We start from the raw sequence: 21,201 nt of genomic DNA on the forward strand, positions 1-21,201 counted from the left end.
TAAAAAAATGTTTGTGGTGTTCACTACCTGACCTGTTGTTACACTTTATGCTTTGGAGCTCTTCTGGGAAATGCTGTCAGCCTTTTAGATTGGAAGGCTGGGGGCCAGTCCGGAAAACTCCTAACCCTCCTCCAGTTTCCGTGGGAAAGTACAGAGCAGAGGCTCAAACTTCAAGGTAAGTGAACAAACGCTCAAGACAGCGCAGAGTTCTGTGTGCGCTGACTGTGTGCTTGGTTTGCAATAGTTCGGGGGTAGTCCCCCCTCCAACAGGACAATAATCAACACAGAGGGTGCATTGAGAGAGGCATCTGCCTCCTGCAGTGAGATTTGGGGTTCGTTTTCCAAGGCAACGCCAGCTTTTGTCTCTCAAAGAATGACACTCAGCAGAAGCTGTTCCCGGAAGGAATCTTGAAAGGAGAAAGTGTTGAACATCCTCGGCCACTGGAAGGGTGTAAGGAATCAAGGTGAGTGCTGGTACATGCTGACCGGAGCCAAGACGCAGGGATAAGCTGTGCTGCTCTGTAGGGACTTTGATTTTACTAATGCATCTGTCAAAAGCATGAGCTATGCCTGGTGGGTGTGCTCACGTCTGGCAGACATGACTGCATCTGGCACAGTGACTGGACGGAAATGTTTCTTGGCTCCGTGTCTGGAGGGTCAGCGGCAGCCGTGACGTTTCGCCGAGAGAGGCGCCCAGAGAGGCAGCGAGGTACAGACATGCTGACGGGAGCTCCCAGTGACCTCTCCCAGGCCTGACGGGTTTTGTTTCCGAAGGTTTTACTGCACCTGGGTGACCTTTCCCATGTGGAGCAAGGGTTCAGAGGGCTTGGCTGAGTGGTGTGCACGTGGCTGATGCCCTCAGACCCTGGGGGAGGTGGCCGGGCAGCCTGATGGCAGGACTGTGAGTAGGGGAGCTGGGGAAGTGGTGCCTGGAGGGATCTGACAGCTTTCCTGGGGTGCTACTGGGCTGGGAGAGAGGGAATTAGAGGATCTTGTGTTTGTGGGCTTGGCTTTAAGCTCTGCTGGAAGGTTACTTATTTGCAGTTAGTCACACCCTGGGCTGTCTTTATGTCTTCGTTAATTCGTCCTTCCTTCTTCGTGAGGGAGAAGTGTGTAAAAGGTATGTAAAAGAAAAGATGGCATGAGGTTGGTTTTTTTTTTAATTCTATAAAATTTACTCTGTATTAGAGCTGGTCCAGTTGCAGGAGGCCAGCTAGCAAAATCTTTAGCAAAAGGTGATGGACGCTACCTATCCTGCCAGTGAAATGTCTGTCCGTATTATTGTTTCACTTTTGTTTCTTTCTAGTTGGGGTTAGTTGGTGAGTGGAAAACTGCTGCAGAAACTCTGGGAAGTGAAAGTAGGGCACAAGTGGATATTTTGGAAAGCTGGTGGGGTTAGACTGGTGCAGGAGAGACAGCAGAGTTTAGCATCCCTCTATAGAGTGGGGAGAGAGGGAAAATGGATGAGGGGAAAAAAGCTACCTGGAGATGTCATCCCACCCAACTCCCCCACTTTCCTCCCCATCTCTCCTTTGCCCTCTTAAATTGCACACTTCAAATCCACAAACTTCAAATTCTACTGCTGGGGCAACAGCAGCAGCAGGAGCCCACTGCTGTGCAGAGGGGAGAAGAGGGACAGCTGCATCCAAAAAAGCCTCCTGGGAGTGCTGGATCTCATGAATCTACTGCAATGGGATTCAGGAAAAAATGAATTGGGAACATTTTTCTAGGAAGAGGCCTGGTTGGTGTTACTGTGTACAAAGAGTAACCGTGGTCTGAACACAGCTCTGGAATGTGCTACGGCTGCGAAGGAGACTCGTGTCCTTCCTTGCTCTTTGTACTGGCAATCCAGAGGCTGCCAAGCCTTTGTTTGTGGACCTTTGTACTGTAACCAGCTCTATAAGGGAGCTCCTCCTATAGTGATTTCCTCTGATTAGCCTGCTCTGAATACCCTTGGGCCCTGCCAAAGCATGAAGGTCATCAGAACTGCATGAATGAGCATTTCCAGTTTCTGTTTGAATACTGTGTTCATATTCTGGGCAACTTTGACCCTTGCAAACTCCACAGCAGGCAGGTAGGCAGCTCAGGCTGTGTATGCGTGCTCCACAGTTGGGTCATTGTTGTAAGAGTAGCAAAATCAGTCGCATAGGAAAATGTTGCCTGGGTCCAAAACTAGGACAAGCAAAAGCAGATGAAGCATGGCAGCAAGAAAAGTAAAATCCTCTGAATTTGTATTATTGGCAGCTACCTGTTTCAGCTTGCACTCCTTGTAAGTGCTGTGTCTCTGAGGTAGGGCACAGAGCAGAGACTTTCCTGAATTTTTTGTGTGTGTATGTGTGTGTGGTTTTATTTTCTCCTCTAAGGAATTTGACCCTGGCTGGCTGCTAGATGCCCACCCAGCTGCTTTCTCAGTCCCCTCTTCAACCAGACAGGGAGAAAATAAGATGGAAAAGTTCACAGGTTGAGATAAAGGCAGGGAGATTACTTCCCCATTACTGTCATGGGCAAAACAAATTTGACTTGGGGAAACCTAATTTATTCCCAATTAAAATAGAGTTTGACAGTGAGAAACAAACCCAAAAATTAGAAAAAACACCTTTCCCCACTCTTTTTCTTCCCAAGCTCAACTTCACTCCTTCCTTCCTGACTCTTCTACCTCTTCCCCAACACCGGTCTTCCCCAAGTGACACAGTGGGGAACAGGAATAGGTGTTGACCTCAGTCTGCAAAAGTTGCCCTCTGCTACTCCATCATCCTGAAAAATTTCCCCCTTCCCACGGGCTGCAGCCCTTCAGGATAAGTCTGCTCTGGCATGGGCTCCTCTGCATGGATTGAGGCTTCCTTCAGGCACATGTCCATGTCCTGCAGCAGTATGGATATCTGCTTCACTGTGGTCCCCCTCAGATTGCAGGGACACAGTCTGCTTCACCATGATCTTCTCTATAAGCTGCAGGGGAATGCCTGGGAGTACCTGCTCCCCTCCTTCTTCACTGACCTGTATGTTTTCAGGGCTGTTTCACATTTTTCCTCGCTTTTCACTCCTGGACAGCTTTTTCAGAGGTGTCAGCAGCTTACGTGGTGGGCTCAGCTGTGTCCTGCAGTGTGTCTGTCAAGTGCGGCAGCCCCTGATCTCTTCTCACAGAGGACCCCACTGCAGCCCCTGCTGCTGGCACAGTGCTCATGAGCAGCAGCTTTGTTTTTCTGAGCACTGAAGAAGGAATGATGCTATCAGTGCTTTCTGAAGGCACGCTGACTTCTGCAGCTGATCACACACTGCCTAGAAGCCAAAACTTACTTACAAAGTGTATTTTAGAGAAAAACTGAGACCTGGGTCCAAGCCAGAGAGGTCAGGGTCATTTCTATGGTGCTTACTATGTCCTTTCATAGAATCATAGAACGGTAGGGGTTGGAAGGGACCTTTAGAGACCATCTAGTCCAACCCCCCTGCAGAAACAGGTCCATCTAGACCAGGTCACATAGGAACATGTCCAGTCGGGTCTTGAAGACCTCCAAGGAAGGAGACTCCACAACCCCTCTGGGCAGCCTGTGCCAGGGCTACCTCACCTGAACAGTGAAATAGTTTTTCTTATGTTTAAGTGGAACTTTTTGTGTTCCATTACCCCTTGTCCTGTTACTAGCTACTATAGAAAAAAGGGATGTCCCAACCTCCTGACACTCACCCTTTAGATATATTTATAAATGTTAATAAGATCTCCTCTCAGTCTCTTCTTCTCCAGACTAAACAGCCCCAGTTCCCACAGCCTTTCCTTGTATCAAAGATGTTCCATACCTCTGATCATCTTGGTGGCCTTGAGCTGGACTCTCTCCAGCACTTCCCTGTCCCTCTTGAGCTGAGGAGTCCAGAACTGGACACAGGACTCCAGATGAGGCCTCACCAGGGCAGAGTAGAGAGGGAGAAGAACTTCCCTTGACCTGCTGGCCACACTCTTCTTGATGCATCCCAGGATGCCACTGGCCTTTTTGGCCACGAGGGCACATTGCTGGCTCATATTTAGCTTATTATCAACCAGGACTCCCAGGTCTCTCTCTGCAGAGCTGCTCTCCAGCAGTTTGACCCCCAGCCTGTACTGGTGCATGGGGTTGTTCCTTCCCAGATGCAAGACTATGCACTTGTCCTTGTTGAACCTCATGAGGTTCCTCTCTGCCCAACTCTCAAGCTGGTCGACATCACGCTGAATGGCAGCACAAATGATGTTTGTACTTTAAAAGTAAAAACATCAGTTCCTCGCTTCTGGGCAAAGCCTGCACTTCCCATTTGGAGAGGTGTCATTTTTTTCAGATGGGATCAGAGTTCTGACCAGAGATATTGCATAGTTTGATAGCTTTGGAAAAGATTTGTATTTTAATGTCGATTTCTCTTCTGATGTTAGGGGTGAGCAAGCAGCTGAGTGTTGATTAACTCTTCTGCACCTGTGCTGTAGTCAGACTCACCTGTTTGCCCCTGCAATGGAGTACACTTGGTATTGGCGCGACGACTTTGGACGATGGATTGAGTATGGGCAAAAGGTGAGATCCATCTGCCGTCAATGCTGGAAGCTATCGTTAAGCCACCTTCAGAGAGTAACTTAGGGCATGTTGTTTTACATCTGGTGTTTCAGATGCACTCACTGCTGGATACCCTTGCAGTGCTGCTCTGATGCCCTGGTGAATTTGCCTTATTAATTGCCCCTCAAAGCAGCACTGCTACTCTGTGAAAGCTTTCAAAGGACTGGCTTTGAAAATGAGTGCATTTCCCAGAGATGATGAACGTCTTTTGGCTGAAGTTGACCACACAGGCTTAAGGCTGCTTTGTTGCTTTTGTTACAAGCAGCTGTTCTCTGTGGGGTACCACTCTGTTACTGAGGAACAAAATACTGGAAGCCTTAGATACTTAGTTTGAAATGGTATTCCATGATAAGAGACTGGGGGAAAACTAGGATTTCCATACCATCTCACCTCAACCAAAGACTGGTTTCTAAAAGGTATAATTTCCTTCTTCTTTCTATAGCATCCGGATCATTGCTGTGCCACAGTAACATCTGCAGATCTGGAGGAGAAGTTTCTAGCTGACCGGAAAGGCTTTGTGTTCTTCAGTGCTGGTTCTCAGATGTATGAGTTAAACTTTGAAGGTGAAGTATTCTTTGTTTGAAATTCATTACCCAGTGTAGCTGGCTGAAAGGTGGCATCCTTCATGCAGTGTTTTCTTTGAACAGATAATTTTCCTCCTGTAAATCTTGTCCAAGCAGAATTTGAACAATATGTAGGTTTCTCTGCAGTTTTGAGATGCCCCGCTCGAGCTTCTAGGTTCATCTATATAATTTTATGATTCTGTAGTGAAAAAAAGCACCTCTGATGATATTGTATATTCAGAAGAACTGAGAGTAAACACGTCATGGTACCTGGCTTATGCATTTGGGTTTGTGCCACTAAAGAAGAGAAGTGAGAAAGGAAAATTCGAAATAAAGAAGCACCAAAAAGCCAAATGGTGAAGAAGCGAGCCTGTGATAGGCATCTTGCAAGCTAGTTATGGGGACAGAAAGCACACAGTACAGCAAAGGAAAATTGAGGGCTGGTTGTAATGAGAGGGAAATGGGAAAATTAGAAATGCTTTTCTGTTTCCAATTTATTTACCCATCTTAAAATTCCTGTTAACTTTCCAAACATTAAATCTGTTTCCTGGCATGAATAAAGAGAGTGGTGTTTAAAGGAGGAAACAATGGGTAATTAGCCATGTCACACAGCATGTGCTCTGTGATATTGTTACAGAACCAAGAAGAGAGGGCAGACTTTCCTCTTAGCACCATGTAATGATCCTGCCCTGACGGGAGAACAAAATTTATTGTCTCCATCGTATTGAAAACTTTTCCCTGCTGTAGGCCTGGTATCAGACATAGGGTTTTTTCTTTTGTGGCTGACAGCCTGGATGTGCATGTGCAGTTGGTAGCTGGTTGCCTTTGAGCTTCACAACCTATGCTAGCAGGTGGTTGGCCTTGCTGACCTCCAAGCAGAAGCAGAACAGGTGAGAGTGGTATGGAGTGGAGTGGATACGGTAAAGGGAGCACCATGATGCAGTAATGATTAGGGCTACCTGATTTTTTATTTTTTCTAAACATATGAGAGCATGTCCCTGGGTAATAAATTATCTAGTTATTAAGCCATTGTGTTTTTTCTTTCAAGACATGATTCAAACAAATTTGATCTACAAAACTCAAAGAAAAGTTACTCGGCTGCCAAAATTTCCATCCTCCTCCCAAGGTGGACAAGACAGAAGGTAATATACGTTTGTTAGTTAATAATGTCTCTAGATGACAACACCTTCCTGCTAAGAAGTTCCTCCTACCTGTCTAGAATTCAATTTGAGACTCTGTGGAATTGTAGAATCCCAGAATAGTAGGGAAAGTGAACTCTAGAAATCACTCAGTCCACTCCCGCTGCTAAAGCAGGTTCACCTCAATCAGGTCACTCAGAAACATGTCCAGGTGGGTTTGGAAACCTCCAGAGGAGGAGACTCCACAACCTCTCTGGGCAGCCTGTGCCAGGGCTCCCTCACCCTCACAGGAAAGAGCTTTTCTTAAATTCATTTTTAGGTACCTTTTGCCGATTAGCATAATGGCAAATTTTGCAGTGACAGTATTTGTAAATTATGCAACACTTCTATGAAGTGTGCTGGAGGGATGTTTGGTGGCAGTCTCTGGCAACTGTGAGAGACCCCTAGAGTGGATTTGTTCTCTTGGTGAGAGCCAGGCCACACAGGGCTGACACAACTGTGCCAGGATTTTTTTTTTTCCTATGATCTATGCCCCAACAATACTAAAGACACTCTGTGCAGAGTAGGAGCCAGGGACTGCCAGTTCCAAAAGCTGTGGAGCAGATAGATGCCATCCCCTGGACATCTGAGGATAAAATAAAACACAGAAGCAAACCCCTCTAAAAGAAGTGAGCTGGATGTACTTATTTGGGATGCCCTGTCGTGGCCTTTTTAAAAGAAGTTCAGCTTGACAAAATTTGAGGATGTTTGCTGCAAAAGTTAGTTATGCTACTGCTTTATTTTTAGAAAGCCATCTTTCCTTCAGAAACTCACCAGCAGACAGAGCATTTGACACCCAGGTTTCAATTTAAGGGTTGGTTCAACCAAAGGCTGGCTGATTCAGAAAGGAAACAAACTGTAGCTCCTGAATGGATGCCAATGCTCCTCTTGACTGGGTTAAAACATATATGCCAGGAGGGAGTTAACACTGGAAGTTGCTGAGCACTGACTGTCCTCTCGCTGCCTCCTGACAGGCTTGGTCTGGGGGATGGGTAAGAACTGGCCACCCGTCTGGCCAATGATTTACAGACCAGTAGCCTCCTCTCATATGGAGGGAGAGAGCTCACACTCCAGTGCCCTCGAGGTCCAAGCAGTATGTGTGGAGAGATAGCAGGAGCAGTTGTATAAACCACCTATCCAGGAGTATGTTACTTCTCATTCGAAGCTCTCCTACCGATGTCCTGACCTGCCAAGGGATGCATTAGTGCCATTAGGATATTTGTAGAAAGGGATAATGGTTATGTGGAAAGTTAAACAAAAATGAAAATCCAGGGATATCTTAAGGCTGCCAGAAAGCCAGCAGCTGGATCTTCTGGAAAGGGTGTTCGGTAAAGGAATATCATGATTAAGTTGCTCCTTCTTCTTTTCTGCAGCAAAAACATGACTGTATCATGTTATGCCTATCCTCCACACTGGGACCAATCTGCACTGCCTGATATTGGGTTCAAGGTAGGTCTTTCCAGCCTTTCAATGGGTAGGGTGAACTGTGCCTTGTATTGATTTTTTAACATGTCTGATAAAACAATCAACTATGAGGTGAAACAAGCCTGACAATTTAACATTCAGAAAAGACCTGTGACACCGGGGAGGCTCTCTGAAATGTCCTACATATACCATGCAGGATAAGACAGACCCTTTTGTCCAGGGCTGCTGTGACCTGCCCTTTGCACTCTCTCAAGGAACCTCACCCTCCGATAAACTGGATGAATTGTACCTTAAGGGGATGTTGTAGTATCTCCTCCATTGACTTGAGATAAAAAGTGTTATGTGCTGTGGTAAAACTACTAGCCCTGTATGGAAGTGCTAGAAAGAGCTGTTGTTTGTTTCATCTTTAGGTTACTTTGAAATAAAAATACTCTAGATGCAGAGGTGTGTCCACTGAAGGAAGCTTGCATGGGGTTACATTTGTTTCCAGCATGGAGTGAGGGTGGAGGTGGAGAGGATGGTTAACTGGAAAGACAGGTGAAGGTCATGATTTTAATGGCAGGGCTTTTTATCTGATGTGAGGTGGTTGATGAGTTCTTTGGAAGGACTGGGAGCTGTTACTGTCAGTAATACCTAATTTTTGGTGTTTTCCAAACTTTCAGTTGGTACAGCTCAGCTCCACTTCCTGTGAGTATGGAAAAGTTCAGACACTGTTTGAGAAGACAATGAAAAATTACTACATCCACCAACTGCAGAGGATCCAGAACCCAGCACTTTGGCAAGTTTTTCAGTGGTTTGTATCTGTTTTATTTCATTATCCTTATGGTAGCAGAAGCCTGGTATTTCCTAATCTATTGTCCTTCACAGTCTGCATTAGGAGTTGCCAAATCCAGCAGCTCAGCAGAGGTGAGTCTACCATGGATCTGTGTGCCCAGGCTGGTAATGAGGTATACCGCATCTTCCCAGTAAGCACACAGGCACAAACACACACATACCCACAAATTGTATGAACATGCACACCCCAGAAACCAATACAGACAGCACAACACTCCTGCAATTGTAAGCAGGCCTCATCCTGTCCCCTTCCTCTGGTTGACAGGGGTGAAAGCCTGTTACTGCAACATACATGTGTGAGTTCTTCTAGGAGATGGAGTTAGATACTCAGGCTGTCTATGTGCTGGCTCCTGGGTCCTTTTGTCTCCAGTTACATTCTGTGTAGACACACGTTTCTATAGACTTCATTGTGTCTTCAGTGGTTGATGGACCTCCTGGTCCCTCTGGTAAGCAAGCTCAGACCTGGTCTCTCCAGCATCTGGCCCAGACTTATGACTGCTCTGATATCGGGCTCTCAGGCCAGTTACTCTCCTCACTGTCTGTCCAACCTCATCCTGGCTGTTGATCACACGCTGACACACTCACTCTGGCTTGCTGCAGTTGCTGGTGCTGTGGACATGTCTCTTCTGTGAACCAGGGTCCTACTCCAGTTGTCGCACATGTGCACACTAAGAGAGTCAGTTACTCAGATAAGAATTAGAAGTGAAGTTTAATGACAAGATAGGGCAGACTGCACTGGTCAGGCATAGGGCATGGCCAGGCAAGCCTACTGACCAGATAGTTGCCTTACACACAGCCAACCCTTTTTACCTTAACCATCTATTTTCCCATATTTGTTCCTCCTCAGACCATCTTGCCCCCTCCCTTTTTGCACCTGCAGTTCCTCTTTCATTGTAAGTCCTGTGCAATACCCAAATGTTTTTCCCCTCTGTCCTGCAACAAATCCCATATTCTCAGAGGCAGTACCCTCCTTAGGTCTGTGAGCTGCTCTGGACCCTTATGGGTTATTGGGATTGTCTTTGTGCTTTTTTTTTTGGTGTGGGTAGAAATGGTTCTTTTATGGAATAACCTACCAGGCTGTGGGAGAAGATCTTGCTAGTGTTATTCAAAAAGAAAGTTCTTTTTCTTCACCCTCACTGAGCTCTGGTATCTCATTTTTTTCTTTTTATTTTAGTCTTTTCCACATAGGAGCTTTTTGAGTCTACTTATTTAGTTAGTTATTTATTTGAGAGGGTCTTTTTGTATGATAATGATAGAGGCAGAGATTACACAGTCTTTGCTGTGGCTTCATAGAGCTCTGTTTTATGCATCCAGGATTTGTATAGCCTGGGAACTAATGAATTCCTGGTCAAGAAATCTTTGTCTCTTTACTCTCTCATGTGGTGTGAAGTTGTGGGTGACACAGCCCATAGCCATGCTGAGAACTTTTTGTTTTGCTGGAAGAAGGCAGCTCTGCAGCAGGGTACTAATGGAAGTGCAAAGCAGGCAGCAACCCCACTGAGAGTGGTTTGTGTCACTGTTCTTCCATGACCCAAAAGTAGGAGCTGGGCAGTTGTCCCTGTTTGAACCAGGATAACATGTCATTCTGGTTTTTTTTTTGGCTTCTGGTTCTAGGCAAAAGGAGCAGATGAAGAAGCTCAGTAAATCAAAGAGGGTAGATGAGCGGCTCCTGTTCCATGGGACAGACCCATCCCATGTGCCTGCCATCTGTGATCAGAACTTTGACTGGAGGATTTGTGGGACTCATGGGACAATGTATGGAAAAGGTACAATTGTGTATGCATAAGTGTGGGTTCAGGGGCCGTGGCAGGACAGATTGGAGTCCCTGGCCAGGCTGGTGGGTGGGTGTGAAGTCACTAACTGTCCTTGGCTCCTGCACTCCTGCCATTAGGGCACTCTCACTGGCATGCATCTGCACTGCTGCAGGCAGCATCCGCATCAGTCCCATTTCTGGAGGGGCTAAAATCACACCTCTTTGCCTCAGGTACCTGCTGTTCAGCAAAGCTCCTGGACAGGTTGGTGAAACACGGCTAAAGTGTATTTATGCTTTAAAACAAGCTGATGTGGAAACATGTGGCAAGGGTGCTTGTGGAGCTACCTCGGGTTGGTGAATCGCTGGCTGCTAAAGTGCCAACAGCAGACATTTGTTCCTTTGTTGAGGTATTGTCTCATCTGTGGCTTTTCTGGTCCCCAGGAAGCTATTTTGCCAGAGATGCCAGCTATTCTCATGAGTACTGTTCCGCTTCCAGTGGTCGCTACATCATGTTTGTAGCTCACGTGCTTGTTGGAGACTTTGTTCAGGGAATCCCTGAATACCTTCGCCCTCCACCCAGAGCCAGCAATTCAAACAGACTTTACGACAGCTGTGTGGATAACCCAAGAGACCCTTCCATCTTTGTCATCTTTGAGAAACACCAGATTTACCCCGCCTACATCTTGGAGTACAGCGCCAATACCTCGTGTATGATTCTGTAATGAATGGTGGAATCTCCTTTGAATTTACACTGAATAAATAACACTCTAGTACATCTTTTTTTGTTTAAAGTGTTTGATCAGTTTTTGTCTTAGCTTTAGAACAGCTTGTAATGTGGTGAACCAATATCAATCCCCCGAAGGATTTGAGGGCATAGTTTTTTGGTAGAGGCTATTTGTTTGCCAGCAGAAAATGCTAAGCTTTAACTTCCACTTTATCTCTAGCTGGGGGCGGGGATGTACCTGCCTTGTGTCCCCTGATGCAGTGACACCTGCTGCTGCTGAAAGTGGCACTGGTGAGTATATGATTAATTTGATCCACTGACTATTAGAGATGATTCCTGTCTGTGCTGGTGCTGGTGTGCCAAAGGGAGACTGAGTGGAGCATGCGGCAGAAAAGTGAAGGCATCTACATCATGGTGCACTGTCGTGGTTTAGGCCCATCAGGGAACTAAGACCACGATTAGCCTCAGCCACGAGTACCGAAGTGGCTGAGAATTGCTCAAGGGCAGGGAGAGCTTAATTGCCGCTTAAGGTTCAGGACAAAACAGACCAGGCCACTCGGTTTGGGGAAGAAAACAGAAAAAAAAGCCAATTTAATGCAACATCAACTAAAACATACCCCCAAAAACCCAAAACGTAACCAAAACGAAACAACCCAGAGTAATACATCAATGAAGAGTCCAACCAGCCTTTTTAAGAACACCTTCTTGCCACACCTCCCCTCTTCCCGTGCTCAGAGCCCTGATCTGGGAGTTTTTACCTTGCCCCCCCCTGAACGGTTCAAGGGGGCAGGCAGTGGGGGTTTCAGTTAGTCTGTTCCCGATAGCTTCTGCCGTTTGTCCCTCCTCAGGACGGGTGAACTCCACACCAGTCCTCCCTGCGAGTCCGTGGGGTAACTCACACACATGGCAGCCCTGCACGGGCTGCTCCGACGCGCACTTATCCCAAAGGCTGCAGCTCCTCTCTGCCTCTCGTGTGGGGCTGCTCTGCGGCGTGCAGGCTCTCCAGCACGGCCTGGGCCATGGCCGTCTCCCCACACAGTCCCTCGCCCGTCCGGGCTCACTCACATGGAGCTGCTGGTGGCTCTCAGTCCTGCCACGGATCTCCACAGGTTGCAGGGGCACAGTTTGTATTCTCGCCATGGCTTGCAGAAGGGTCTCTGGTCTATTGCTTCTCCTTCCTTCCTCCTTCTCTGGCTGAAGGGTCCATGTGCTCACCTCCACCTTGTATCACTCTTACACCTCCTGACTCGCATTCCAATTCCCGTCCCCTAAATAGTGATGGCAGAGGCGCCAGATTGGCCCAGCCGGGCCGGAGGTGGGAATGAACCCAGGAGCCGGGGGAGAGTCCGCGAACTCTTTACCGTGTCTTCAGTGCAACCCGCTCCCACTGTTACTAAGCCAAAAGCTGCTCCTTGCTAAACCAGAACATGCACAAGAGAGGAATCATGGTCTTTCTTTCCAGTGAATGGCAGGAAGTTCCCATATCCTGGAGGCTTTGGAATCAATGCTGAAAATTAACTTTGCTGACATCTCTTTTCAACTTGCTCTTTTATATCAACTCTGCCTATCTCTGTGACACTGCATCCTTCCTCTGTCTCCCCTGGGTTTAGGTCAAGAAAAGCAGGGATTTTGCAGATTCAGAAGTTATATCCCCATCTTGCCACGACATTAACAGTGAGGAAGTCCACAGGGAGCTGAGCAACGGCTGGCATGGCCATCCCCCTTCCCACCCTGCAGATAGCTGTATGGATGACCCAACAGATACTTCTAGGAATTGGTGGTGGCTATTTTGAATTGCCCTGCTGCTTCTTGGAGCTCCTCTGGGCAACTGAGAAGTGCCCCAGTGGTGTGTGCTCTGAATGGGGTGGAAGGGGGAAAGCATGGATGATGGACATGGTACTGGAAACTTGGTGGATGCTGGTAGAACATTTGAGATTACTGATCCAAGTCCACCTAGATCAGGCCACACAGGAACATATCCAGGTGGATTTGAAAACCTCCAGAGAAGGAGACTCCCCATGCCCTCCCTGGGCAGCCTGTGCCAGGGCTCCCTCACCCTCACAGTAAAGAAATTTTCCTTAAGTGGAACTTTTTGTGTTCCAGCTTTAGTCCATTACCCCTAGTCCTGTCACTGTACACTACAGGAAAAAGTGTTGTCCCATCCCCTTGACATACACCTTTCAAATACTGTTGAGTATTAATGAGATCCCCCCTCGATGTCTTCTCCAGGTTGAGCAGCCCCAGATCCTGCAGCCTTTCCTCATAAGGAAGATGTTCCAGTCCCCTGATCATCTTGGTGGTTCTGTGCTGGACTCTCTCCAGAAGTTCTCTGTCCCTCTGATAGCGTGGAAACGAAAATTAACGGTTTATGTTAAAATGGCTTTGCTGGATAAGCTGTGTAAGGAAAAGAGTCACAAGTGGTTCAGTTGTGCATGTCATGAGTGGGAGGAGGAACCAAGAAGTAGGGATGTGTGTATGATCTCATCAGCTTTCTTAAAGCCTGCTATAAGGAAGGGGTCGAACTGCTGAAGAGCAGCTCTGCAGAGAGAGACCTGGGAGTCCTGACTGACAATAAACTAAACACGAGTCAGCAATGCGCCCTCGTGGCCAAGAAGGCCAATGGCATCGTGGGATGTATCAAGAAGAGTGTGGCCAGCAGGTCAAGGGAGGTTCTTCTCTCCCTCTACTCTGCCCTGGTGAGGCCTCATCTGGAGTCCTGTGTCCAGTTCTGGGCTCCCCAGCTCAAGAGGGACAGAGGACTTCTGGAGAGAGTCCAGCACAGGGCCACCAAGATGATCAGGGGACTGGAACATCTTTCATATGACGAAAGGCTGCGGGAACTGGGACTGTTTAGTCTGGAGGAGACTGAGGGGTGATCTTATTAACATTTACACATATCTAAATGGTGGGTGTCAGGAGGTTGGGACATCCCTTTTTTCTATGGTATCTAGTAATAGGACAAGGGGTAATGGGATGAAGCTGGAACACAAAAAGTTCCACTTAAATATAAGAAAAAGCTATTTCACTGTTCAGGTGAGGGAGCCCTGGCACAGGCTGCCCAGAGGGGCTGTGGAGTCTCCTTCCTTGGAGGTCTTCAAGACCCGCCTGGACACGTACCTGTGTGACCTGACCTAGGTGAACCTGCTCCTGCAGGGGGGTTGGACTAGATGATCTCTAAAGGTCCCTTCCAACCCTACCATTCTATGATTCTATGAAAGTTAATTGCTTTTCTGTACTATCAATACAACTTCATTGGAAGACTGCAGTGATTTTGGAGAGCTCTTTGCCTAGGATTTGTCAGTTGTCACGGGTCTCATCCTGTGCTTTGCATAAACGTGAATCTGAGCGTTATTTGTACCAACAATAACTGGAAGTCTGTTTTAAGCTGTTAATTTTAGAAAAAGGTCTTCTACAAACAGTGATCTTTTTCGATTTACAACATGGTGCTTGGCTAAAGGCTTTGGGTACTTTGACAATGGATCCTTCCTTGGGGACTACAGCTTCATAGGACAGGATGGGATTCATCTCTCCCGTAAGGGCACTGGATTATTTGGGAGTAGACTAGCAAATTTAATAAAGATGTCTTTAAACTAAGGGACTTGGGGGATGGAGGGGAGAAGCAGAACAGAACAAGCTGTCCCCTCTAGCTGGGAAACAGGGCAGGACAGGGAATGCAATGATAAGTGCCCTTCATCTACACACTGGGCTGAGATACAGAAGGTTGATCACCCTGAGAAAGAGCCAGACAGGGGAGTAACCTCCTGCATCCATCCAGGGGAACCTGTGTGTTTGAGTAAGCCCCTGTGCTGCCTCTACATCAATGCATGTAGCCTGGGGAATAAGCAGGAGGAACTGGAGATGTGGGTGCGGATGCGGGGCTACGACCTCATTGTGGTCACAGAGACATGGTGGGACAGCTGCCATGACTGGAGCACAGCCATGGAGGGTTATGTATTGTTCAGGAAAGACAGACTGACAAGGCGTGGAGGTGGAGTTGCTCCCTATGTGAGAGAGCAATTAACGTGTACTGAACTGTGCCTGGGTGGGGATGAGGAGCGGGTAGAGTGCTTATGGGTAAAAATTAATGGCCAGGGCAAGGCAGGTGATATTGTTGTAGGAGTTTACTACAGGCCACCTGATCAGGAGGTGGATGTGGATGAGGCCTTCTACAAATAGCTGCAAGCTGCCTCATGGTCACAGTCCCTGGTCCTCATGGGGGACTTCAACCACCCTAATATTTGCTCGGATACCCACACAGCCAAGCACACACAGTCCAGGAGGTTCCTACAGATTGTTGACAACAACTTCCTATCGTAGATGATCAAGGAACCAACAAGGAGGGGTGTGCTGCTGGACCTGGTACTGACAAATAGAGAGGGCCTGGTTGGGGATGTGAAGGTTGGAGGCAGCCTCGGCTGCAGTGACCACGAGATGGTAGAGTTCAAGATCCTGTGTGGAAGGGGCAGAACACAAAGCAGGACTGTGACCCTGGATTTCAGATGAGCTGACTTTGGCCTCTTCAAAGATCTACTTGGACGGATCTCATGGGATATGATTCTAGAAGACAGAAGTGTCAATGAGAGCTGGTCAATCTTCAAGCACCACTTCCTCCAAACCCAGGATCAGTGTGTCCCAATTCACAAGAAAGGAGGAAAAGGAGGTAGGAGGCCTCCATGAATGAGCAAGGATCTGCTGGGACAACTCAGGCAGAAAGCAGCCATCTATCAGAGGTGGAAATAGGAGCTAGCTTCCTGGGAAGAGTATAGAAACATTGCCAGGGCATGCAGGGGTGCAACTAGGAAGGCTAGAGCCCTTCTAGAATTAAATTCAGCCAGGGATGTTAAGGACCGCAATAAGGCATTTTTCAAGTACATCAGCAGCAGAAGGATGGTGAGGGGGAATGTGGGCCTGCTGCTAAATGCTGAGGCTGCCCTGGTGTCTGAGGATGCAGAGAAGGCTGAAATACTGAATGCATTCTTTGCTTCAGTCTTTATGGCCAAGGCTCACCCTCAGGAATCCCAGTCCGGCAAGGATAACAGGATGGCTAGGACAGCAGAGGACTTGCCCCGGGTGGAAGAGGGCTAAGCTTAAGGCTCATAAGTCAATGGGTCCTGATGGGATGCAACCGAGAGTGCTGAGGGAGCTGTCTGATGTGATTGCTAAGCCTCTCTCCATCATTTTTGAACAATCATGGAGGACAGGCAAGGTGCCTGAGGACTGGAGAAACGTCAATGTCACGCCAGTCTTCAAAAAGGGCAAGAAGAGTGACCCAGGAAACTACAGGTCGGTCAGCCTCACCTCCATTCCTGGAAAAGTGATGGAAAAACTCATCCTGAATGTTAGCACTGAACATATGAAGGATAAGATGATTATCAGGGGGAGTCAACATGGCTTCACCAAGGGGAAATCATGTTTGACCAACCTGATAGTCTTCTCTGAGTGCATAACCAGCTGGCTAGATGAGGGGAGAGCAGCGGATGTCATCTACCTTGACTTCAGCAAGGCTTTTGACACTGTCTCCCATAACATCCTCATCAGAAAGCTCAGGCAGTGTGGCTTGGATGAGTGAACAGTGAGGTGGATCAAGACTGGCTGAATGACAGAGCCCAGAGGGTGATGATCAGTGGCACAGAGTTGAGTTGGAGGCCTGTGGCCAGTGGAGTACCACAGGGATTGGTTCTAGGGCCAATCTTGTTCAACATCTTCATCAACGACCTGGATGAGGGGACAGAGTGTACCCTCAGCAAGTTGGCTGAAGACACCAAACTGGGAGGACTGGCTGATTCCCCAGAAGGCTGTGCTGCCATTCAGCAGGATCTCGAGTGGCTTGAGAGTTGGGCAGAGAGGAATCTCATGAGGTTCAACAAAGACAAGTGTAGAGTCCTGCATCTGGGAAGGGACAATCCCCTGCACCAGTACAGGCTGGGGTTCAAACTGCTGGAGAGCAGCTCTGCAGAGAGAGACCTGGGAGTCCTGGTTGATAATAAGCTAAATATGAGCCAGCAATGTGCCCTCATGGCCAAAAAGGCCAATGGCATCCTGGGATGCATCAAGAAGAGTGTGGCCAGCAGGTCAAGGGAGGTTCTTCTCTCCCTCTACTCTGCCCTGGTGAGGCCTCATCTGGAGTCCTGTGTCCAGTTCTGGGCTCCTCAGCTCAAGAGGGACAGAGGACTTCTGGAGAGAGTCCAGCACAGGGCCACCAAGTTGATCAGGGGACTGGAGCATCTTTCATATGAGGAAAGGCTGCGGGAACTGGGGCTAATTGGTCTGGAGAAGAGGAGACTGAGGGGAGATCTTATTAACATTTATAAATATCTAAAGAGTGGGTGTCAGGAGGCTGGGACATCCCTTTTTTGTATAGTATCTAGTAACAGGACAAGGGGTAATGGGATGAAGCTGGAACACAAAAAGTTCCACTTAAATATAAGAAAAAACTATTTCACTGTTCAGGTGAGGGAGCCCTGGCACAGGCTGCCCAGAGAGATTGTGGAGTCTCCTTCCTTGGAGGTCTTCAAGACCCGCCTGGACATGTTCCTATGTGACCTGATCTAGGTGACCCTGCTTCTGCAGGGGGGTTGGACTAGATGATCTCTAAAGGCCCCTTCCAACCCTATCATTCTATGATTCTATGATTCTATGGCTGTGTCACCCACTGGGTGCTAAGCATGAGCAGCCTTTACCCTACAATTACCCTCATCTTGCTGCCTCTGAGCTGCAGACCTGTGAGTATGGCAAGAGGCTGAATAACAACCCTTTCCAGTGATCATCCTGCCTTTGTAGCTGAGGTGTAGCTGCTGGGGGCTTTGTAGGTGTTGGAGTCCCTGATCTGAAAGGGAAGTGTTCCTTGAGGAGCCTGCACTATTTCAGGGTCACTCTCGGCAACTCTCACTTTGTGTCACTGCCAGAAGGAGCATTCATCTACTTGAAAACTGACGTAGCCAAAATCTCCACCAACCCCAAACCCAAAATACGGTGTCCAGCAAGAACAGTTTCCAATTCTGCTTATGGCAACAATAATAAAGAAGAGGGGGGGAGTAAAGGGCTGAAGCGTAGATTTTGATTGGCATAAGATGATACTGAACCTCTATCCCAAGCAGAGCTTTAGGCAGTAAAAATTTGGGAGTATTTTGGTCAGTGAGGCACCAAGAGCAGATACCTCTAGTAAAAACAGAAAGTGACTTAATCTGTGAATACTTCTTCGTAATTTGCTAAAACTTTTTCCTGACCTGAACCTCTGGAGTATCTGGATGCCTCTGAATTTCTAAGCAGAAAGCACTCCTCAGCATCCTTTTTGATGAGCTTGCAAACCATCAGCAACATGTGCAATTGTTGGCAGGCGCTGAGCTTGGAACTGATCTGTGGGTTGTTTGGGGTTTTTTTCCACTGAAAAACATTTGAAGAGCTCCATACGCCTCTGAGAAAGCATTAAATGACTTCTGACTCAGAGATGTGGGCCTGGCAGTTTCAGAATCACCCAGATGGTGGTGGAAAAGGTCTGACCTGAGGAATGCCAAGAGTAGCCAAGCTGATTTCCATGGCCTTTGCTGTCTTCCTGGCCAGCTGGGCTGGTGCTGGCTAGGCAGGTGTTGGGATGGGCTGATCCTGGAGCCTCCATGGCTCACCAAACTCCTTTTGCCCAGGGACAGGGAGCAAGGCTGTCCTCAACATAAGATTAAATGATCAGTTAATATCTTGTCTAATTACTTCTCCAAGTTTTGAATATAGTCCCTACTAGGAGGATGCTGTGGGAGCACTTTGTCTGTGCCACCACGGAGAGGTTGTTCAGGAGCACAGCAGCTGCAGGACACCAGAAGGAGAGAGCTGTGCTGGGAGGCCAGCTACCTTGCAAAAGTTCTCAAATGCAAAGGTGTTAGTTCAAGGGCTTTTTTCAATGTAATGCATTTCTAACTTATCCTCTTGCAGTGCTCTTAGGAGTTCACAGTGTCCTTGGGTTTAATGCTGACAGCTACATATTCATGCACCAGTTCTAGGCTTTCCATTAAGCAACAACTCAGCAAGTTTGCAGGCTTCCTTGACTAAGCTGTAGAAGCCTAAAGCTTGATTGAACATGCTGAATGGCATGTTGTTATTTTCCAAGACATTTGAAATCCTAAAAATCAACCTGAGCCCCATAAGCTGGCACAACCACTGCATGGATGCCAGGTTAAGAAAACACAGATATTGTTCTTGACATGACATGCTCAACAATTGCGTTATTTTACAAGCCCATTTCTGGATTGAGGGATTAACAATCCCGAATCACTGTGTAGCTGTGATAATGATGGAATGGGGCTGAAGGTTTTGAGAAGGGCAAGAGTCTTCAGTTAGGATCTGTTGGAATCAGACATCCAAGGCTTAGAAAACAGCTTTTCCTGTTTGTTCCTGTTCTTTATCAGTCCTTTTTCTTTTGATGAAGCCTATTGCCTGGCATGTTGAGTCCTATGCACTCTTTCGCAAAACAACTCAAACTGTCTTTCTAAGATTACTTTTATATCTAGCTTAGAAATAGGAACAATAGGAAAGGCTGACCTTGTTCTTATCCATCTGTTCTTAATGGCTTAGATTTTCCTTCCAGATGCTTTACTGCAACATCAGAGGATCCATTAATTGGTGCGTCAGTGCTCAACCTGTAACTACTTGGGAAAGATCTACACACGCTGTTCCCAGCGCTGCAGGAAGCTGTGTCTTTACCCACTCCCAAAGAGAAGCTGTGTCCCCTCTGTATCATTTTTCTTGGGCTATGTCTTCATCTTTGATCTCCTTCCTTATTAATTTTTTCAAAAGAGTTTTCCTTTCACTAAGTCTAAGGGGACTTTAGAGGTATCTAAAAGAAGATGCTTCTAAAGGAGTCTTTAAAAGTATTGGTATCTGTTTTCTTTAATACCTTGTACACTTTCACTTTTGCTTCTTGCAGACTCTTTCTGACTGTATTTTGCAGACAGCCTCTTGCATCTTCTAGCTTGCTTTCCTTTTGAAAGTTCCTGTAGGTTTATGGTTTTTTTACCTATACCTGTGCAATCATCTAAAGCTGTGATATGCTCTTCTGCCCTGAAGGCCAGTTGACTTTCATTTTGCCTCTCAGCTCAAGAAAGTTCTAAATGTTCCTTTTCCCCTTGTTTTTTCAAACATTTGACTTCAGAGTAATGCTTAAGTGATTTCTCCCTTCACATAACTTATTTGACTTATATGGCCCCATCATAATGTCTTAAAAAATGCTTTCCAAGTTTTGATTCTTTTTGAACAGCCCAAATTCCTTGCTTACAGAACAGCCTCTTTGCATTTCTGTAGTGTAGTCTGAGATGTGATTTCACTGCGTGAAACTGTAGGCTACTAACCAAACCTATACTTTGTGACAGCACTATGAAAAATACATTTTTCCCATCAGGACCTCCTCCAGCTGCTATTTCTGTATAGTCTGAGCAACCCCATGATGTGTCCCGCCCACCGGCTTTTCTTCTCCTTCCCAGAATAAACTTTGGGTTTGTTTTCTTTTTTTTTTCCCCCCTCAACTTCTATTTCTACTTGCTTCTGTTAACATGTGGCATCTAGGCAGTTTCCTGATCTGAAATGTAGTTAGTGAGACTCATAAGTGATGCAAAAACTTCACTAATATAGCACCAGACTGGTGGTGGGAAGCAGCCGCAATGGTTGCACTGGCAGGAAGAGGTGGACGCAGAGAACGGAAGGGGGTGAAAAGGGAGGTTACTGATTTCCATGGCTACCAGGCATTGATTTGCTTTTCCTTCCAATTTGCTTTTCCTTCCATTTCTGCACCTTTCCTCTCAGTGTGTCACACACTGGTCCTCACTGTGGTCAGTATGGAAAACTGCTGGTACTGGCTGAATGACTCTGACCAGCAGCAGAGGCAGTAAGCACCTCTACCCTCCCTGACTGTGTGCTGGCTGCCCCTCAGGAGCTGACATTTCTTTTGCCTTTCACAAGCAGTTCCTTACACATGTCTCAGGTCTTGCCTCAGGGCCTTCCCAAGGCACACGTATTTTGATTTACTCAGTAGCCTCTCATAATATTACTTATATCACTCAGGACCCTGCAAAGTTGAGCTCTGAACACTATTTTCTTGGACAAACCAGAGCTTTCCAAAGTTTGTATTAATCGGAACAATTTTTATGCTGTGTGTGCATCTGTGAGGACAGTGCAC

The 21,201-nt window shown here is 47.0% G+C and overlaps 1 protein-coding gene across 4 annotated transcripts; it reads left to right on the forward strand.

The window, feature by feature from the left end:
• The first annotated feature begins 153 nt into the window (after nt 1-153).
• On the forward strand, nt 154-11,109 carry LOC133627196 (protein mono-ADP-ribosyltransferase PARP12-like). 4 transcript variants are annotated; one of them, XM_062011081.1, is made up of 8 exons: nt 154-464; nt 4,391-4,526; nt 5,008-5,128; nt 6,177-6,270; nt 7,680-7,755; nt 8,394-8,524; nt 10,180-10,331; nt 10,760-11,109. In XM_062011081.1, exons 2-8 carry the CDS (start codon nt 4,467-4,469, stop codon nt 11,038-11,040), a joined length of 915 nt encoding a protein of 304 aa, XP_061867065.1. In that variant the 5' UTR covers nt 154-464; nt 4,391-4,466; the 3' UTR covers nt 11,041-11,109. The 4 variants fall into 4 exon arrangements, with proteins under 4 accessions (XP_061867065.1, XP_061867075.1, XP_061867055.1 ...); XM_062011091.1 differs by lacking the exon at nt 154-464 and adding an exon at nt 597-709; XM_062011071.1 differs by lacking the exon at nt 154-464 and adding an exon at nt 716-901.
• The last annotated feature ends 10,092 nt before the right edge of the window (nt 11,110-21,201 follow it).

Source organism: Colius striatus, chromosome 1, assembly GCF_028858725.1.
Source record: "Colius striatus isolate bColStr4 chromosome 1, bColStr4.1.hap1, whole genome shotgun sequence".
Lineage (NCBI taxonomy): Eukaryota > Metazoa > Chordata > Aves > Coliiformes > Coliidae > Colius > Colius striatus.